This window comes from Podarcis erhardii (genome assembly GCF_964252035.2).
Source record: "Podarcis erhardii genome assembly, chromosome: 7".
NCBI lineage: Eukaryota > Metazoa > Chordata > Lepidosauria > Squamata > Lacertidae > Podarcis > Podarcis erhardii.
The window spans coordinates 78,789,778-78,803,744 of record NC_138511.1 but is presented as its reverse complement, the minus strand read 5'-3'; the positions used below and the strand labels follow the sequence as shown (position 1 = coordinate 78,803,744).

The following is a 13,967-nucleotide window of genomic DNA, read 5'->3' as shown; positions in this document are numbered from 1 at the left end:
CTCTGTGTTCCCTTGGAAATGTAAACATTTTCCACTGCAGACCCGTCTCCTTTCCCCTCGGACTTTGGACTTGTGCAGAACTCGAGAAAGCTGGACCAGGCAAAGGATGTTGTTTACCAAAGGGATATTTGCTTATTGATGAAAAGAGCCACGTCAGCATGTTAGGGTGGTTAGATGCAAGGGGGGGGGGGAAGGCCCATGTATCTTTAATAGTCGTGTTAAGAGAAATGCAAATATTAAAGGATGAGGAATACTTCCCTCTTTGTGTTTATGAGTCCATCTTATAGAATTTATATTTCTTTTGACCAAAAACAGTTGTTGCTCCACATTCAGAGGTATTTCGTGGTTTTAAAAATATTTATTTTATTTAATCAAGAATATATAATTTAATGATGCTCACAAATAAAGACTTAAAGAAAAACATCAACACAATTGAATTAAAATTAAACATACACACCCCAAAATAAAATGAATTACAAATTTTGGGTCATTTCTTTCACAATCCCTAGGGAAAATAATAATAGTTCCACATTCAGAGGTGATTGTAAGGAGACTAAGAGTGCAAGCCTATGCACATCAATTCTGAAGGAAGTCTCATTGGGTTTGGTGCTACTTCCACCAGGGGATGAAGGGGGGGATTGCTTTGGTTCTCATTTTAATGAGAACCCACCAAATCCACCAATACGTGAATCAAAATGCACCTGTCCTTTGAAATTCACACTTTTCCTCACTTTGTGATGCAGTTCACCCACCAAAAAATGTTTACAAAAAGGTATATTGGGGAAAAAATGTACATTAAACTTCTGGGATTGGTCCCTCTGTTCTTGTATCGTGTTGAAAATGCTCTTCTTAACTTGGGTAGAGAAGGTCTTTTGGGCCAAATGAGATCAGTAAAGAAATTCGTCCAGCAGGAGCCCAAGGAGACTTGGCAGTAGGATGGTGAAAACAGAACTAGTAGAGGTGGCAGAGGTGGAGGTGGTTGCAGGTTTAGTAGACTTGCTCAAGGACTTGTCAGAGGCTCGGTTGGTAGAGGTTTTAGAGGAGGATGAGGTGATGGAAGAGCTGGAGGAAGACAAGGTGGTGGGTATTTTAGAGGAGGTTGGGGTGGTGGAAGAGTTGGAGGAAGACAAGGTGGTGGGTATTTTAGAGGAGGTTGGGGTGGTGGAAGAGTTGGAGGAAGACAAGGTGGTGGGTGTTTTAGAGGAGGTTGGGGTGGTGGAAGAGTTGGAGGAAGACAAGGTGGTGGAGGGTTTAGAGGAGGATGTGGGGATGTCCTGGCTGGCCCCTTCTTTAGCTTTCTCTATGTGGCTGCTGGTAATCATGTAAGTGACCTCTCCAAAGGTCAGCTTTGTGCCGCTGACAAGGTTGCTTGCTGTAGGGGTAGCACACCCTTCCCCCAAAAAGGACACAACTGTAGTACCTGCAAAAGGACAATAGGGGAAAGAAATTATATCATCCCTGCTGTAAAGGAAATGGCCCGTTCTGATGAAGAAAAGCCTTGCATCTGGGTTGATTTGGGGATTATGAGGTTAACCTGTTCAACCTCACCTGTCCAGGAATCAAATTAGAAGATGGTAAAATCTTTGAGGAAGGTACGGGGTGGGATTTCGAATAGGCAATACTGGCAGTTGGGACTAAAGAGCTTATACTTCCTTGCTTTTGTCAACTGGGAACCAAGGGCATCACATACTCAGAGGGCATGTTGGGGAACCAGGTGAAAGAAAGAGGTCAAGACAGGTGTCATAATGCCAAGGGCTAGTGGGTACAAGAAACCAACCATTCTTTCACTATAGGAACTGTGTCTAGAGGGAAAGCTGCAAACATCCTCCATTTCTTTCTGCACTTTGACTCCATTTTAGGGGTTTGCTTTGCGTGCTTGTAACCATTCGTATTTTTAAACCTTTTCCCTAAGAACAACCTTTTTTATCCTTTTGGTCAGCTTTTAATCTAGCTTCACAAAACCTTTGTCGTCTACCTTAATGTGTCACCCTATATACCTGCATGCCAAGTTCTATGCTAACTTGAGGTCTTTTCAATGGGGAACTAGGACATGCTGCAAACAAATATAAGCAGCACCTCAAAGAAATGTGACCATTTTGAGACAGGCTAACAGTGAGTTCTTGCCAAGCCAGTTATTTGGGTCTCTTTTGTGAACCACAGCTGTTCTTTGAAATTTTCACTTCTCTGAATTTTGCAATGCATTTCTCAATATATATTTTTAACCCCTTGTATTAGGGGGAAGTGTGTATAACAAATTTTAGGGGAAATAAACCCAGACTCACCCATTGTAGAGCCAGTTCAGTGCAGTGATTAGAATATCCACTTAGATTCTGGGCTGAAATAACTGGATTTGGGCCAGTTATTATGTCTTAGCCTAACCTACCTCATAAGGTTTATGAGAGAGCAAGGGAGAGGCTGAACTCCTTGGAAGAAGAGCTGGATTAAAATGAAAGGAATAGTAATAATCCGCAGTCATCATACTGGCCATCTCTCATGGATGCTTTAGCTGAGATTCCTGCATTGCAGGGGGTTGGACAAGATATCCCTTGGGGTCCCCTCCAACTCTATGATTCTATGATTCTACATTCTAATTTACCTGTTGTGATAACTCCAGTAATGGTAAGGCAATGGTCCTGGGATTTGGCGCATTTCATCGTGGTGGCATTGCAGGACTCAGAGCCGAAAACAAAGCATGTTGGGCACATCAGTTCACTGGGAGTGGTGTCTTCCTTTAGCGCTGCAGGAGTGATGAAATGAGTAAGTAAACAGAAAGAACATCTGCAGTGGCCGGCTCAGCAGTTGGCAAGCTGACTTGCTTCAGAAGTGCAAGTTGTAGCCTTCTCCAACTGGGTGCATCACAGACATTTCTCCAGATAGACTCCCCAATTTTAGACCAGCTTAAAACATACAATGGTACCTCGGGTTAAGAACTTAATGCGTTCCGGAGGTCTGTTCTTAACCTGAAACTGTTCTTAACCTGAGGTACCACTTTAGCTAATGGGGCCTCCTGCTGCCACCACGCTGCCAGAGCACGATTTCTGTTCTCATCCTGAAAGAAAGTTCTTAACCCAATGTATTATTTCTGGGTTAGCGGAGTCTGTAACCTGAAGCATCTGTAACCTGAAGCATCTGTAACCTGAGGTACCACTGTATTCTGCCTTCCATGCTACCTGAGCATTGCAAAGTTTGGAGAGAGGCTTCCAACCAGTAAAGAACTCTAAGCCCTTTTGGCAGTTTGTGCAAAGCCTGGGCAATAGGTTTATTCACAATCAACAAGACAAAAAAGCTCTTGCGCTATATCCTTCATTTTCCTGACTTATTAAATATATTGTTAATAATTTTCATAATGCCCTTCAATAAAAATTCCCAGGGTATTTTGCATGAAAATACACCTATCCATTTCTGAGAGTCCTCCTTAGCCTTAATGAGTCCTGGACCCCACATACCTTCAGGTAAAACAGCATTGCAGTTGTCCTCGTGGCAGCATATGGTTTTAGTGTTCCAGGAAAATTGTTTCCCCGCTGTGATGAACATCTCCTCCTCTTTGCACGCCAAAGGGGTCTGGCTGCTCCAACAGCTACTGAATATACCTGGTGTTGCACTGGAGTCTTCACCTTCAAAAAAGTAGAAATCAGAAAGGAGTTAGAGACATCAGAATAACAACAACATGTGTTAAAACCAATGGCTAAGCAATATCACCTGTCCATTAAAGCAGAGAAGAAAAACATTTTCCAGCCTGAGAGCCGCATTGCATCATGGGCTGGCTTCCAGTAGCCAGTGGGGCGGGGGCAAAAGTGGGTGAAGCTACAGCATTCTTGCCTTTTTACGCTCAACTGCATTCCAGTCTTGCAAAAGTCAGGGGTTTCTACACAGACCTCACTGCCTCCAGGCAAGCAAAGAGGTATTATCGCTGGCCAAGGACACTTCCAAGTGGGCAAAAGCACTCAAAGACACTGGCAGAGGAAGAGGAGTGCAAGGGGAGCGCACCGCCCCCGGCAGTGCAATCCCGGCAGGGTGCCATCACAGCTGCCCCCCCGCCCATGCTGGGTGCCACACCCCTGCAGGTGGCATGCCCCACCCCCAGGACACGATCCAGCCCTCTCCCCACCTGCTCTCCACTTCCCGGTGCCAGAGAATGAAGCTCAGCCACTGCTCATAATTGGAGCACAGCCAGTGAAGAGTGGGGCCTATGGAAAGAGGGGGGACCTGGGAAAGGGCAGCTGAGCCAAGTGAGAGCCCCAAGGGGTGGGTAAAAAAGGCTGGAGGGCTGCATTGGGGCCCTGGACCTGAGGTTTCCCCACCTCTGCATTAAAGCATACTTTCAAGAAGCCCCATGGGTCAGGCTTCCTGTTTCCGGCGTTGGGAAATGTTTGACTCCCATGAGACCGGACCCCGACCGTGCCAGTAATTCAGGGCTGATATGGGGGTAATTAGCCCTGGCAGCCTCCCCAGGGCAGGGGAGGACTGTCTCAAAGACCCGCAGTTTGTCTGAGATTGCCGGTCTGCATTAAGATGCACCCAGCAGGACACTGGGTCAACGAGCACGACAACGGTTGGCACTCTCCGATGCCACTCCCATCTAGCCTGTCACATCTGTTTGGGATAGTATATATATATTTGGAAAACAAACAGACGTGGTCTGATTCGGAAAAGCTGAAGGAAAAAAACCTGCAGAAAATACAGTCTCTGGCATATGAGCTCGGACTTCAAAGAGATCTTCAGCACGGTGTGTGAAATGTGGAAGCGATTGGTATGCTTTCTTTTTCCTCTTTAAGATCAACAATTGGTTTTTCATGCCAACCCTCATTAGGAACTTAAATTGCTTTTTAAGTGCAGATGGACTTTTATTTATAATTGGGACTCACACACAGCTCTTTTTAAGACTTGAAAGGAGAAGAAAGGAGAAGATGGTGCTTGCTTACTACACAGTTTTAGAATTTGTCTCTGATTAAGATAAACAGGAATTAATTGCTGGCTGACAACAACAATTTGAGATAACATACAATGCAGCTGTTTCTGAAGGATTTTTTTTTTTTCCATTTTGAGCAAGGGAAAAGGCTAAATGGATGTCTAGCGGGCCCCCCTCTAGGGCCCGGAGGGGGAGTCGAGTGGTTTCCAGGAATGCTGATCGATCGCCAAATGATTGATATATACATATGCAACAAAATGAACAGACTGCTTAAAAACAATTCAACACTTGATAACAGCCGGACAGGAAAGATTAATGATTTGGGAGCTGCCAAGATATCAAATTCAAAGAACTGGACAAAAGCCTGGACTGGATGGGGTCAGCTGAAGCGGCGCGGGGGCGGGGAGCAGTGGAAGGGAACATAATATAAACAAGTCCGCACTCGGAGGTGGAAAGTTTATTCATGTTTTTTGATGTGTGGAAGATCACAGAGCCAGAGGCAAAGAAGTTTGGAGAGATAAAGTCAAATATGGAAATATGGAAAGATCGTGAGAGGCAGGACTAAGAATTCAGAGTTGCTTTGAAGTCAGGCCATGGGAAGCCATAAAACAAGAATCAAATTTGGAAGACAATTGGGGTTTTTTAATTCTAGGGGTTTTTTTGGATTATGAATTGAATGTTAATTGGATGTTCTTATTGGAAAATTAATAAACACTCTAAGAAGAAGAAGAAGAAGAAGAAGGAGAAGGAGAAGGAGAAGGAACAGCAGCCCCATGGTCAAGCATGGATGGGAGGCTCTTGAGTGGGTGGCTCCCACCATTATTCCTCATCCAGCCAGTGCCTGATATCCTGTTACAATCTGTAATACGCTGTCAAGTTTGCACCATTCAAATGGAGAGCTTGGTATTGGATATGTGATTCAATACCATGAAAATCTTGGCTGTGTTCTCCCACCACCACATTGTTTAAAACCTACGTTTCCAGCAAGCTTTCGGTTAGTGTTATCTGGAAATGCCCTCAGAGGTGCGTTCACCTACCAATTTTAATGTTCCCTGTCACAGCGATGCACGCTCCTTCTTTGTCGGCTGTGCAAGTTGTTCCACTTGTGCAGTTTGTACATTCACAACTCAGGGATTTTGCTGAGGGGGAAATAATAATATCAATAACAGTAAATGACAACAACCACTGCAATTATGGCGGTAGCAACAACCTGATCTGTTATTTCTTTTGTTTATATTTTACTTTCTGTAGACTCGAGAGCCAGTGTGGTGTAGTGGTTAAGAGTGGTAGATTTGTAATCTGGGGAACTGGGTTCGCGTCTCCGCTCCTCCACATGCAGCTGCTGGGTGACCTTGGGCCAGTCACACTTCTCTGAAGTCTCTCAGCCCCACTCACCTCACAGAGTGTTTGTTGTGGGGGAGGAAGGGAAAGGAGAATGTTAGCCGCTTTGAGACTCCTTCGGGTAGTGATAAAGCGGGATATCAAATCCAAACTCTTTTTCTTCTTCTTCTTCTTTCCTCCAAGGAATTCAGGGGGATATGCTGGAGAAACTGCTGTTTCACACCAGCACAACCTAGGCCACAGTTGCTCCACACATTTAAAACACTGTGGTGCCACTTTAAGCAGTCACAGCTTCCCCCAAAGAATTCTGGGAGTTGCGATTCGCTAAGGGTGCTGAGAGTTGTTAGCAGGCCCTTGTCCCACTCCCACAGCTGCAGTTCCCAGAGTTCCCTGGGATTGACTGTTAAACCACTGTATGAATAGCAGCTATCTAGCTCTGGGAACTGGAGCTCTATGAGGAAAATAGGGGCCTTCTAACAACTCTCAGTAGCCTTCATGAACTACAGCTCCCACAATCCTTTGGGGGAAGCCATGACCTGCAGCTCCCCAGCACTACAGGATAATCACCCTTGGTGTACGTGGGTTTCCCCTCTCCAGTTACTTTTATTCTCACAACAGCTCTGTAATGTCAGTCTATTAGGGGGTAAGAGAGCCGAAAATATTGCCAATATTCTTCACATCTGGCAACCAATGCACCCCTTTGGTATCAGATAGTACATGGGTAGATGAGTCTAAAAAGACCTAGGGCACAAATTTTCACAGCCCCCTAGCAACTATGGTGGCTCATTTACTAGATGTGATGTATTTAGTGTTAATTCTGGAAGTGTTTACTTGATTCTGACGAAACGAAGCCTCCTAATGTATATTTTGCTCTAGGAGGCTTAGTTTCACCAGAATCAAGCATATACTTCCAGAGTTAATACTAAATGCATTACTCCTGGTAAATGAGCCACCATAGCCATGAAAATTTGCTTCCCATGCCTTTTGGACTCATCTCCCCATGTACTACAGTGGTACCTCAGGTTACATACGCTTCAGGTTACAGACTCCGCTAACCCAGAAATAGTACCTTGGGTTAAGAACTTTGTTTCAGGATGAGAACAGAAATCGTGCTCTGGTGGCATGGCGGCAGCAGGAGGCCCCATTAGCTAAAGTGGTGCTTCAGGTTAAGAACAGTTTCAGGTTAAGAATGGACCTCCGGAACAAATTAAGTACTTAACCCAAGGTACCACTGTATCTGAAACCAAATAGCTTCATTGGTTGCCAGGTGAGAATTTTTCCCCAGCTCTCCTACCCCACCGTATTGATTAGAGTAGAATCCTGCTTTCATTCCTAATTTCATCTGGGGGAGAGCTGGGGTGAGAGGACTCTGAGCTGCCTGCTCTGACAGAGGCTAGTTATACCCCTAGTTATACAACTCAACTCACCTGAAGCTATCAGGGCAGCAAAAAGGTAGAGAAGAAAGAGCTTCATGGTTCTGGGAACTGAGGAGGTCTGGTTTGAATGGAGGGGAAACGTTCCAGTGAGGGGATTTCTGTGGCTGCAGGACCAAAATGATGAGTGATTAAAACAGCAAGCTGGAAACAACATGAGGACAACCTAACAAAACAGAGTTTGGAGGTACAGCCAGGCAAGTGGAGCTGTAGTGTGTCATGTAGCAGGGAGTGCCAATGGCTGGAGCTGCTGGGAGTTGGAGACCAGCAATATCTGGAGGGCTGCAGATTACCCCTCTCTATTTGGGGCAGAATTTGTTTTTCACCCCCTTGATCTCTCCACTTTAAAGGTCTACTACACAGGTGGGGGACCTCTGGTCCTGCAAATGTTGCTGAACTGCAACTCCCACCAGCCCCAGGAAGCATGGCCAGTGTTCAGCGTTGATGAGGTTTGTAGTTGAGCAACATCTGCTGGGCCAAATCTTCCCCGCACCTGCTGGGGATGTGCAGATCAGAGCATTCCCAATTCTGCTGCTCTAGGCTTCTGTTGCAAAGTCCCATCAATGTGACGAAGAAACGGACCAACATTATCCCCATAACCGAGGATGCCTGTGAAACCTTAACACCTGGACAAATAAGCCTTCTTTTCATGTATGCTGGTTGAGCTGGACATCTCTTGGAGGAACACCCTCTCTCATCTGTCTTCTGTTCCCCCACCCACTGGGTGAAAGCAGCTACCCATGGATTGCAAGAGCCTTAGTAACATTAATACTTGCATTATGACAAGCCACCAGTCTCTATATTGTCTACAGAAAAGCAATGAGGCTTCAAGGATTCAGGCAATTTTAAAGGGAATTTTGAGGCTCCTTCAGCCTTCCACAGCCACACCTTATCCGATAAACTTCAAGAGGAAAGTGTTAAGCAAAGGAACAACGTCATTGTGCTCCTTAAACAAACATTCTCAAATGAAGTGGGACAAGAAGAAAACCAGAAATGGATCTGCGTAGATCTGTGTGTGTGTGGAGAGAGGGAGAGGTTTGTGGGGTCAGCAATAATGGTGAAAATCTTGCCTAAACATGGCTCTGGGGCAACCAGCTGCTGAATACTAAGTGTGTAAGGAGACAGGACACTGTTCAGCAATGAGCTAGACGGGTCAATGGTCTGACATGAGGAAAAGTAGCTTCCTAAGTCCTGGAGTAAGAGTAGTCAAGCCTACCTCGGGTTACCTCTAGGGATTGGGGGGAAATTTGATTTAGTCTGCATTTCCAGGCAAGCTTGCTTGATTTGCACTTTGAAAAGCAATCACCCACCCAAAACACAACCATCCTTTGAAATTCACACTTGTCTGAATTTTGTGATGCAATTTTCGAGCCAAATATTTTGCACATAAATGCATATACTAGGGTAAAGGGTGTGTGAAAATGCATCTGTTCGTGAAAATAACATACAAAAATGCATTTTAGGGAAGTCCCCATTTACTCAAGTTCAATAAGTGTGCACATTGCACTGAACCCAGAAACAACACAAAAAGGGATGGAACGAGGGGGGGAGGGGGAGCAGGCTTTTTTCAGTGGTGTTTCAAATATACATGATTTCACTTAAATAAACAGTGACTTGGAATGCAACCCATATGTACATTGGGAGTTGCCTGTATATTCTGTGAAATTGCTTTGCAGAATTGTGTACGTCATGCAAAATTGCATAGAAACGTGTGTATCAGGCAAAAGTCACACCCAAATGCTGATAACTCTTCAGGAGAGAAAAGTTGGAAATGAGAAACTGAAACTGAAATTGGCAGATTTGCCCATCCCAAATTACCTGCTCTCTGCGGTTTGCATGACAATAGCTCAGGCAGCAATCCCATTTGCTCCCACCCAAAAGAATATCTGGGCAAGGTCAGTAGACAAAGGGCTGTCCTGCCCACTTCGCTAAACAGTTTGGGGCAGGACCCCATGGCGTGTGCTGTGAGGAGTGTGTATGCAAGGAGAATGTGCCTTGTGTGAACACACAGCACCTGAGAACAAGAGGAGGGTCACACCCTCATAGCAAATACATCTCTCTGGGAGAGGGTGGTTTGGGGAACATTTTGGCTGAAAACCATGTAACGGAGATGGCAGGAATGGATGGAGCAGCAGGCCAAGGGGAAAGGAAAACATTCAAGGCTGCCACAGCTGATCATCTGAATTGAGGGAGAGAAGTGAGGTTGGAGGGGAGAAAGTGAGTGGAGTGAGGTGGCAAATGGTACTGCAATGTTGGCATTTGAGCCTTTATTGGGAAATGCATCTCTGCAATGTTGATAAATTGGCACAGAGCTCACTTTCATGGAAATCAGTTTGCTGCATTTCAGGTTGGGCCCCGGATAAGGAAACTTTGACAAGAAAGAGGAGGTTGTCCAAACAAAGGAATTATCAGACCCACGGGTGGCTGCAGGGCTAGCGGTGCATCCCAGATGTTTAGCTCATGCCCATGATGCTGCTTTGCACTCCACCCCTGAAATCCCCCAAGCTTTGCAAAACACCTTCTGCCACCATGGGGCATCACAGCACTTAATGTTTATCAGATGTTCTGCATTTTAAAAGATCAGTGGAGTCTTCGCCAAAATGTTCCCGTGTTGTGGGTGTGGGGAATCTCTGGCCTTCCAGATGTTGCTAACTCCCCATCATCTGTGGCCATTGGTCATGCTTGCTGGGGCTGGTAAGAGTTGTACTTCAGCACATCTGGAGGGCCAAAGGTTCTCCGCACCTGCAGCTTTCATTCTGGAGTGGTTAAGTCCTCGGTTACTATGGGCAGGTTTTTTTACACCATGTCAGATCATCTATCTAGCTCAGGATCGACTACATGGACTGGCAGCTGCTCTTGAAGGTTTTAGAAAGAAGGCCTTCCCAGCTGAACCCAGAGATGCTGAGGAATGGATCTGGGACCTTATGTATGCAAAGAAAAAATAACTCTAATATTTTATGGGGGAAATTAATTTTACATCACAGTTGCATTTACTTTCACTTTTTGAAGGATCTGATAAGTCTGTAAAGACAAGGGATCTCTTGATATTTGTGCTTGCTGCAACAACGCTATTCGTTGCCCAGATGTGTCAGAGAGTAGACCTATGATGTAAAAATGTGTGCAGTTTGGCTATACCTGTAATGTAACATACAATGTAATGGTGCTGGGAGGAAAGCAAAAGAAAGCAGATGCCTTTTATGCCACCTGCTGGCAGTTTATTTCCTATGCTAGGGAAAAGGATCTGTGAAATAGGTTTTCGGCTGCATCGCTACATATCTGGATGTTGTGACCGGTGGGTGGACGATTCCATACAACCTTGATAAAAGATATTATAAACACTGGTGAGGTTGGGGGTGGAGGGAAAAGGGTGGTGGGATTATGTTTAGTTTGCTAGTTGTGTTTTGATGTGCAGCTATTAAAACCAACCCAAATACTTACAAAATAATAAAATAATGATAATTTCAGTGGGGAGGGGGCCCTGTAGCACCAGAGAAGGCATCTGACTTTAGTTGTTTTAAAGGACGATTAGATAAATGAATGGAGGGTGACTCTCAATGCTGCTCATCATGGTGGCTAAATTATCCCCATCATCTGAGGCAACACACCTCTCAATACCAGCCACTGGGGATCCTGAGTGTGAGAGTACTATTTTATAGGTTGTTCGCTGCTGTGAGGACAGAATCAGGGCCATATTAAGACTTTTAGAGGCCTGAAGCACTGAAAAGATTTTGGTGTCCCCCAGTGTTGTTTTTCTAGAAAAAGAGGTGCTGGAACTCACCATGAACACATCCCTTGTTCTCTTATAATGGCAATGGCACCCACCTGAGAGGTGATGAAACTAAGTTCTGGTTGATGCTCCCCCATAAAAACAATACTAAGCTGATTGATTGATTGATTGATTGATTGATTTGCAGGTGAGAAGATTAGGGCAGGGGTGTTACGATTATGCTGTCTAGTTATATTTTGTCTATATTTGATCTAGCTGTCTAGTTATATTTTGTTACATGTCTATGAAAACCAATAAATTATTATTATTATTATTATTATTATTATTATTATTATTATTATTATTATTATTACTTCAGTGTGGAGGGGGCCCTGTGAGTGCCAGGGGAGACCACCAACTTGAAAAGCTTTAAAAGGGATAGAGAAACCAATGACTGATGACCATCAATGGCTACTATTCATGAAGGCTACATTGCCTCCAGTATCCAAAGCCACAGGTTCGTGGGATAGTTCAGTTGGCAGAGCATGAGACTCTTATTTTCAGGATCATTGATTCGAGCCCCAAACTGGGTAAAATATTCCTGCATTGTAGGGGGTTGTACTAGATGGCCCTTGTGGTCCCTTCCAACTCTACAAATTCTCTGATTCTGTGCAGGTCTTCTCAAGACCAGTCCCTGGGGATCACGAGTAGGTGAGTGAGCTAGATGGAATATTGGATGGAGCTAGATGGAGAAGTCTAAGGCAACTTCCTATATCCCTTTCGAACAGAGCAAACTGCTGGTATGTGGCATGGCATGCTAAATGTAAAAAGGAGCAGTGTCCTTGAGGTATACAAAACACAATTCTCTCCCTGTGGTTTCACCACCTACCTTGCACATTTTTCAGGATCTGAAAAAAGAGGATGGGGCTGTTCCCTATGATGTCTTACCCCTCCCCCTTTCAAAAAGTTGACAAAACAACTGAGTGCGTATGAAGAAGGCACATTTGGAGTCAGTGGACCAGCAGCATTTAGAGTGAGTGGGCCAGTGCTGTTGTTTTTCCACTGTGCCCATAAAGACAGCTTGCCTACCACTCCTGATCATCCCTGGCGATGCAGGGCTCTGGGTATGTGCTGTGTACGTTCTAGGATGTGGCAGGATCAGTGGCCTGGCAACGAACCACAGAAATGGCATGTGCACCCTAGAATGTTCCCTGGAATCTGCTGTTCCCTGTAAGCAGAAGTGCCAAGCTATTCAGGGATGCCACAGAAAAGCTTCATGCTGACCTTCCCAAATATCTCCTCTTTGCCATTGAAGCCTTATGCAATCACCCCTTCCCAAGAACCAGCATGTCCTGGATGTAAGGCGGACTAAAATCCCTAGCAAAGCATCCCTCCCTTACCTGGTTTTCTTTCCCTTGCTTTGTTGGCAGGATATATTTATGCAGAGGCACCAGCTGAGAGGCGTTAGGTTGGTGGTGTGAGATATATATACTCTCCAGCAAAAGGTGAGTAAGTAGCCCTATCAGTGGGCAGGGAAAAGATATGAAAAGAAAAGGCAGTTTCGAGGAGGGCGTTTTAAGGTGGAGAGAAATATATGATAAAGAAGGAAACAGGGAGGTGTGACAAAGAAGGAAAGAGGGCCAACATGTGCCGGTGTGTCTTGTGTCTTTGTTTGTTTATTTAGGACTATTTTCCTCCAGTCAGCAGAAGGAAGCAAATGGCTGCCCTGACAAGAAGCGTTTCTAAGTATGGGCATGAAGTAAGTGCAGGTGAATCAGTCCGTTTTGGTTTCTTTCTGTTTCTCATTTTCCCCCAATCAAATTCTCCACATTTGCACAAGAGATTGGCAAAGTAGATAGGAAAAGGCAGTGTTGACAAACCATGCAAGCAGTGGAAGCAACCCCTAGTACTCAGTATTTCTGTAGCACACGCCATACGTAGAAAATTCCTGTCTCCGAATGGCAATGGCCAACTTTTGCACATCATGCATTCAAACCAGGGTTTTAATCAGATGAGCAAGTAAGCAGGTTCCTGGACGGAGGATCAAGACTGCTGTACTTCTCCCCTGTTCCTACTGCTGTCCTTCCCTGGGGAAAGCCATGATTTGGCTTAACAGTACATCCGGACCTGGCCTTGTGGTTTGTCTCACTCCAGAGAAACCATGAGTTGCAATCAAGAGTTATTCTTGTTTGGCAAAGCTATTGCCTCATGCACCTGAGATGTCAGGCCTAATGCACAAGCCGAGTGAAAGTGCATCCAAGGACAACCCTGTAAATTTTACCTCTGCCCAGCAGTATTGTACATATCCTTCTCTGTCCTCCATCCACACAGACATGAGCCACAGTTCAAGGACGCATGCCAGCCAGGCAAAAGTAACCTAAGAGGCTTCAGAAGGCCACATTTGGACCCCAGGCCTGAGGTTCCCCACCCCCTGGAGTCAGACATTCAAGCTCTATCCATCAGAGCTTCACAAACTAGATTTGGGCACAGTGGCCACTCAGGGCTGCAGCTTGCTCTCAAAAGGCTCAGGTGAAATGATGCACATCTCTGATGCTTATTGTCATTATAATTTGACGTA

The 13,967-nt window shown here is 45.1% G+C and overlaps 1 protein-coding gene and 1 long non-coding RNA gene across 2 annotated transcripts in view; both read right to left on the bottom strand.

The window, feature by feature from the left end:
• LOC309346252 overlaps nucleotides 1–13,967 on the bottom strand; it is a 195,887-nt gene that overhangs the window by 154,867 nt on the left and 27,053 nt on the right. The window lies entirely within an intron of this gene.
• LOC309345389 (uncharacterized protein) lies at nucleotides 387–12,859 on the bottom strand. Its single transcript, XM_081868400.1, has 6 exons — nucleotides 12,790–12,859; nucleotides 7,678–7,790; nucleotides 5,947–6,048; nucleotides 3,447–3,614; nucleotides 2,597–2,737; nucleotides 387–1,420 (listed from the first exon to the last, which is right to left on the bottom strand). The coding sequence occupies exons 2-6, from the start codon at nucleotides 7,721–7,723 to the stop codon at nucleotides 888–890; spliced, it is 990 nt and encodes a 329-aa protein (XP_081724526.1). The 5' UTR covers nucleotides 7,724–7,790; nucleotides 12,790–12,859; the 3' UTR covers nucleotides 387–887.

Coding starts and splice junctions, on each gene's coding strand:
- LOC309345389 (XM_081868400.1), bottom strand. CDS start 7,723: ATGAAGCTCTTTCTTCTCTACCTTTTTGCTGCCCTGATAGCTTCAG. Junction 3,615..5,946: donor GACAGGGAACATTAAAATTG/GTAGGTGAACGC, acceptor ACTTTTTTGAAG/GTGAAGACTCCAGTGCAACA. Junction 2,738..3,446: donor CAATGCTGTTTTACCTGAAG/GTATGTGGGGTC, acceptor TCACTCCTGCAG/CGCTAAAGGAAGACACCACT.